Genomic DNA, 6,000 nt, shown 5'->3' on the forward strand with positions numbered 1-6,000 from the left:
CTTTAGTGATTGTTGCTATAAAAATTCAGGAAGACACCTTCAGACATGCACAGATTAGCTGTAGTCTGCCACAGATGCAATACTTTTGATTGGCAGGTAAATGCAGATGATGAGTGAAAATGCCTCCAACAAAAAAAAACGGAAAGTGAACGTTGAACGTCATGTTTTTCAAGGTAAGTGGACCGATCAATTCTTTTTTGTCCTCAACAACGCAAATTATTATGTCTCATTTATAAACAAACAGTCGCCGTGTGGAAGGAATATAACATCAAGAGACACTATGACACAAAACACAGGGAAAAGTATGATGCACCACAAACTGCAACGATCATGTCTTTGAAAAAAGAGATTGGAAGTTTACAGCAAATGCTAAGAATACAAGAAGAAGAAAATGCATCAGCAGTGAAGGCAAGCTACCATATTGTGTATTTACTGGGCACTAAATGTAAATCTTTTTCTGACAGGGAGTTCATAAAAAATTGTATGAATCTGGTTATGGAGGAAATGTGTCCTGACAAAAGGAACCTTATTGAAGCGGCAAGTCCGTCTCGCCAGATTTTTACTTGAAGAATAGAAGATATTGGTGAAGATTTAAAAGAACAAATCTGTGAGAAAATCCAAAATTGTGAGATTTTTTTCAATGGCTTTGGATGAAAGCAATGACATTACTGACGGTGCTAATTTTCATTTGTGGAATAGACAAGGCATTTCAAGTCACTGAGGAGTTTGCGGCGCTCCAGACACTTCATGGAAAAACTACTGGTGAAGACTCGTTTTGGAGATTTGCCCATACTATTAGGGAACTTGGTCTGTCTTGGAATCAACTTGCCGCAACAACAATGGACAGCACTAAGAACATGGTAAGCCACAAGATTGGACTGATTGGTCTGGTGTATAAGGCTTGTGATTAGTGCAAAGCTGAAAGGACAATGGTGTTGCATTGTATTATTCACCATGATGCTCTGTGTGGAAAACTTCTGAACTTGGAAAATGTAATGACAACCATGGTGGCCATTGTAAACTCGATTAGAGCACCTGGGTTGAATCACTGCTCATTTCAAACATTCCTGAAGAAAACTGATTCAGAATATGAGGATGTGATGTACTATAGTGAGGTACATTGGCTTAATCATGGAAATGTGCTCAAACTTTTCTTCACCTTGCAGAATGAAATCAGTATTTTCAGGAATGAAAAGTCTAAAAATGTATCTGAACTCTCAGATCCAGTGTAGCTGTGGGATTTGGCAACTCTAAAAGATTTAACAAGCCATTTGAATTATCTCAATTTGAAATTGCAAGGTAAAAAAAGGCTTGTTTCCCATTATACTCAGATGTGAAAGCCTTTCAAGCAAAACCAAAACTCTTGTGACAACACTCGGAGAGAGGAACACTATCTCACTTTCCTTCCTGTGAAAAATTTAGTCGCGGTGAAAACATTAGTGTTCCGGTTCCGTATGCCCAAATGGTAAAATTACTGGACCTCCTGGATGAGAATTTTGATGCCAGATTTTCTGAATTCAAGTCACACACAAGTGATGTTCGACTATTTGAAAATCCTTTTGTTGCTAATGTGGATAATATCCCTGCCTCTCTGCAAATGGAACTGATTGAACTGCAATTTAACGGACATGTTTCACAATAAGAAACAGGTGGAGTTTTACTCACTACTGCCCAATGATCAATTAGAACAATAGTTCACTGTGAAGCCAGAGACCCACTCAAACACCTTAATCTCTAGTATGGCATCAGATGCTTGGTATCACAGTAAGACATCCATGTCAAAGTAATTTAACTTTGGATATAAAGGGCAGTGTAGTCTTTCATTAATGCAAGTCCCAGCATGGCATCATCTAATTTTTGCAAAGCCTCAAATACTAAGAGTTACTCTCCTTGAAACTGAAAGTTAGAGACTTCAGCCACAATGGTGATTGAGTCCATCAAGGAAATACGGTGCCCACAAATTGGGCTGTTGTGATCTCCTTACGGGTGCCCTTAACTCAAGCTACATCAGCCCACAACTCAGTTTCTGCAATATGTTACAAACGGAACATGGCACTCTTGCCTGGCTGGAAAATTAAACTACCTTTTCGGGAAAAGTAACTGGGTTCAAGTTAACTGACAGTAGCTGAAAGTCCAGATCAATCTCTCCTCCTCCCACTCACCCAAACTTCGGATCAGAACATTCAAACTTTGTCTACATTCAAAGCTGCACTAGTTTAATGTAAATCCATTTAAAACCCAACTTAGTTAACCCAGGGCACACAAACATTCCTAAACTGACTTCAACTGACACTGATTGCTTACCAAATTAAGCTAAAAATCAATATAAGACAGGCTTAAATAGATTTAGGAGATTGTTTACACAGGGGTTTGCACCAGTTTAACAAAGTAGACCAGACCTGACAAGTACATTCAAACTAAATCTCTGCCTCAGGCATGCCCAGTAGTGCACTTCCCCCTAGTCTCACCTCCAAGGCATTACTTATATAGCTGTCAACATCTTCCCCCACTCCCGGCAGCTCAGTTGCTCTGCTCCAGCTCCTTAGCTTCCTCATATACCAGAGACAGTTCTGTTCCTTCTGCTCTACTTCCACTCATCCCTTCTGATCCCCTGCCCTCCCACTAGCAGCTCAGAGTTGCTATGCCCGATGCTGCTCAGCCCACTCCACATCCTGTGACATGTGACATTCACCTGCCCAGAGAACGCTTCAACCTGTCCAGAGCTGCCAGGCAATAGGATTGTTCCCAAATTGAGCATTTTCCATTGTGCTGAATGCAAACCCATTCACCCTGTTGCTTCCTCTCTACTCTCCACTGTATTCTTCCATCCATCCAGCTTTCCTCCATCAATTTTACCTTCCTTCCCTGTCTGCCTCTTTCTCCCAAGTCTCTCTCCCCTACTCTGCTTCTCCAAGTTTCACTTCATTGGCTTCATCTGCCCAAAATTATGATCATTTGTCTCCTCTTCTGCAAGAGTCAGACCTCTAAACATTGGCAACAACCTTCTCTTCCCAGCTATGGTTTGCTACCCAATTGCATCCTGTGAGCTTATGCATTGTCTGTCAGCACTGCCTTGTTTCTTTACTTAGGCCTGGTCCACACCTAAAACTTAGGTCAATCTAGCTACCTCACTCAGTGGTGCAAAAAAAATATACACCCCTCAGAGATGTAGCAATGCCGACATAAGCCCCAGTACAGATAGCACTAAGCCGACAAAAGAATTCTCCCAGATTCTGTGCATTCATTACTTACTTCCTTATCATCTGTAGTCACTATAACTCTAATGTAATGCTAGTTCGTCTGCTCAGTTAATAGAGCTCAATGCCTGCAGTTTTCCATAGGGTACAGTATATGGAGAGTTTTATCTTCCATAAGATTCTATGACACACAGTTCCTACCTGACTGTTCTGCTGCTTTGTGACGTTTATTTGGATGTGTGACTGAAATCTCCTCATAGTCCGGGTCCTTCTCCTCAATCACTCTCTTGATTCCAGACATGGTAGTTGGACTGCTTCGCTGAGAGTAGAAAAAAAGAATCCCATTGACACTTGAACTGACTTCAGGCCTCTAAAGCCACATGATTTAATAGGGGAAGTCTGCCCTACAAACAGTAAGAGAGGAAAGGCTATGTTTTGAATGGCTGTTTCCCTTATTGCTCCTAGTTGTGATTTATCAAACTGCTCAGCTGGTCCCAAAACTCTGCATCGTTCCCGTTCCAATTTTGTTACGCACTACTATACAATCCAAGAGTGCAGCTCCAGATTTGTTTCTCTCTATAAACACAGGCAGTAATACCTTTTAAAAGTAAATTTTATACTGAGATGGCAGGCTAGAAAGCGGACGTTATCTATCTTGCCACTGAACAGCTACAACAAAGTAAAATAGCTCATCCCTCACCTGGAGGGAAAATCTTTACAGGTGAGAATGAAGCTCACTTTCCATGCTGTTTTTTTCTTGGCACCTTTGCCAAAACTGCTAACAAAGAAGTCAGTTGTCATGGACTTGCAATAGGGACATTTGCCCAGTCAGACGTAATTTGAGACCACCAACTTTTCTCCCACAAGCTAGTGAGGGATGTTCGCTACCAACTACAGTGAAGTCACCAAATCCTGTTTCTAGTCCTCTGAATCATCCAATTCCTTATCACTGGAGTGTCTCCTTCTTCAGTGTTTAGAGAAGATCCAAATTTGTCTGGATTAACTGATTAATACCCAATTCTAGTAAAGCTAGGATTCTCATCAGTATGTCAGTTGTCATCCCCTTTCTTTATCACTTAATTATTATACAGTAATTTGTTCAACACAAATTGATTCATTCTTTGGTATCAACAAACTAGGCAAACATAATTGTGAATCTGCTGAGGTCCAAATAAGCAACAGAGATCAAAAGAGAGCAACACCAGCAGAAAAAGCTAGGAAAGTTATGGGGGGGGGGGGGGGGACGGACAAATTTAAGCCACCTCAGATATACAAGTATAACTCTCTAATTTGATACTTTTATTCCAGAATGAGAATGCCTTTTTCCAGTTTCACTTATGTTGCTTTGGATGGGGCTTAAACTAAACCCAAAAAAACCATTCTTATTCCAGAATAAGAGAGTTCACAAGATGAGTTATACTTGTATAACTAGAAAAGTTTCTCATGTAAACAAGTCATTAGAAATCTGAAATTAAATCTACAGGAAAAAATGATAGGACAGCATGTATGCTTGTGTCAGCTGTAACTAAGTCTAAAATGAGTGCCCTTTCACAATCAGGTACAGTTGAGAAACATTTTGCATGTGCTTTTATTTTTTACCTTTGAGATATCAGGAATGTAAAGTCTGGTTTCCCTGCCTTTGCTAGGGAACGTGTGGGAGGTGTCCAATGTTGATTTTAAACTCTCTGCCCTTTTTCAAGGAGTGGAGTGCTGAATCTCGAACAGATGTCCCCTTTGTTGCCACAGTTAAACGGACATTAACAAAAGCCGTTTTAAACAGTCAGAATAAAAGTTATTTTGTTTCAATTCCTCAGCTTTCAACTGTGATTTGTGTTACCACTAGTCTTCCAGGTGCCTTTAGAGGTTGCAGGGTTGACAAGACCTGAATTTGAAGTGAGAAAGGGGAAAAAATGCTTAAGTGATCTTTATGTGGAAAGAGCGAGGGCCCCACGAGGTTACCCGGACCCCTGGATTTGGGGAGAACATGGCTACTTGCAAACAGGGTATGACCCTCCCCCGCCACTCACGACGCCCGTTGAGGAGGCAAACGTGCTGCCACCTTTGTGTCTCCTGGCTGCGGGGCGGCATGGGGTGCCCAGGGGCTCGCACATCCCCCCAGCTGCACGTACCGCAACCCCCCTGCCCATTCAGGGACCCGACCCGCGTCCGACCCAGACTCAGGGGGGAGCTAGCGCGGCACAGCGGCAGCCCCAGGGCAAGAAGGGGCGGGAGCCGGGGCGCCCCCTGGTGCAGGACAGCGGCCCGGGGGCTATTGCCCCTGCAGAGCCTGCACGGGGGCCAGGGCGCCAGGCAGGCCCCGCCTGCTGCCTCCGAGCCATGCGGCCGCCCCCGCATTGTCCCCTCGCCGTGCTACCCCAGCCCCGCGCCGCAGCCTCGCCGCCTACCGGGGTCCGCTGCTCGCCCCGCCCGGCCCCGAGCGCTCAGCGCGGCCCCCGGCCGCCCTGTGCAGCAGCCGCCGCAGCGAGCGCCGCCATCGGCCCAGCGACCTGCTCGGCTCGGCTCCGGCTGCCCGTCACTGCGAGGGGCGGGAGCCGCGCAGGCGGACGGCGGCGAAGGGGCGGGGCGGCCTCCGCGGGGCTCCAATGGGAGCCGTGGCGCCTGGGCCGGGCGTAGCTGAGCCGCTACCAGCCCCAGCCCGTCTGTGGCTTAGGACAGGTCGAGCCCGGCCCCAGCTCTCCCCTGACCCGCTGGGGTCTGGGCCGCAGCCAGATGTTCTCCAGCGGGCCGCTGCTCCTGGGTGACCTTCGGGTTGCTCAGCTGGAGACCCCGGGAATGGGTCAGG

General features: G+C 45.4%; 1 protein-coding gene across 9 annotated transcripts in view; it reads right to left on the reverse strand.

The window, feature by feature from the left end:
- The window catches only part of YEATS2 (YEATS domain containing 2), a 73,797-nt gene extending 68,057 nt beyond the window's left edge, over window positions 1-5,740 (reverse strand). For 7 of the 9 annotated variants that reach the window (XR_006175212.2, XR_010590126.1, XM_042853545.2 and 4 more), the window contains exons 1-3: window positions 5,603-5,740; window positions 4,797-5,079; window positions 3,399-3,516 (exon numbers count right to left, since the gene is read on the reverse strand). Coding sequence is in view for 7 of the 9 variants with exons in the window: in XM_005282471.4 (XP_005282528.2) it covers window positions 3,399-3,498 (100 nt within the window). In the remaining 2 variants the exon portion in view is untranslated. Of the gene's footprint in view, window positions 1-3,398; window positions 3,517-4,796; window positions 5,080-5,602 lie in introns of those variants that run through there. The other 2 variants (XM_042853546.2, XM_005282470.4) reach the window with 1 other exon arrangement.
- Between the last annotated feature and the right edge of the window lie 260 nt (window positions 5,741-6,000).

This window comes from Chrysemys picta, chromosome 9 (genome assembly GCF_011386835.1).
Source record: "Chrysemys picta bellii isolate R12L10 chromosome 9, ASM1138683v2, whole genome shotgun sequence".
Taxonomy (NCBI): Eukaryota; Metazoa; Chordata; order Testudines; family Emydidae; genus Chrysemys; species Chrysemys picta.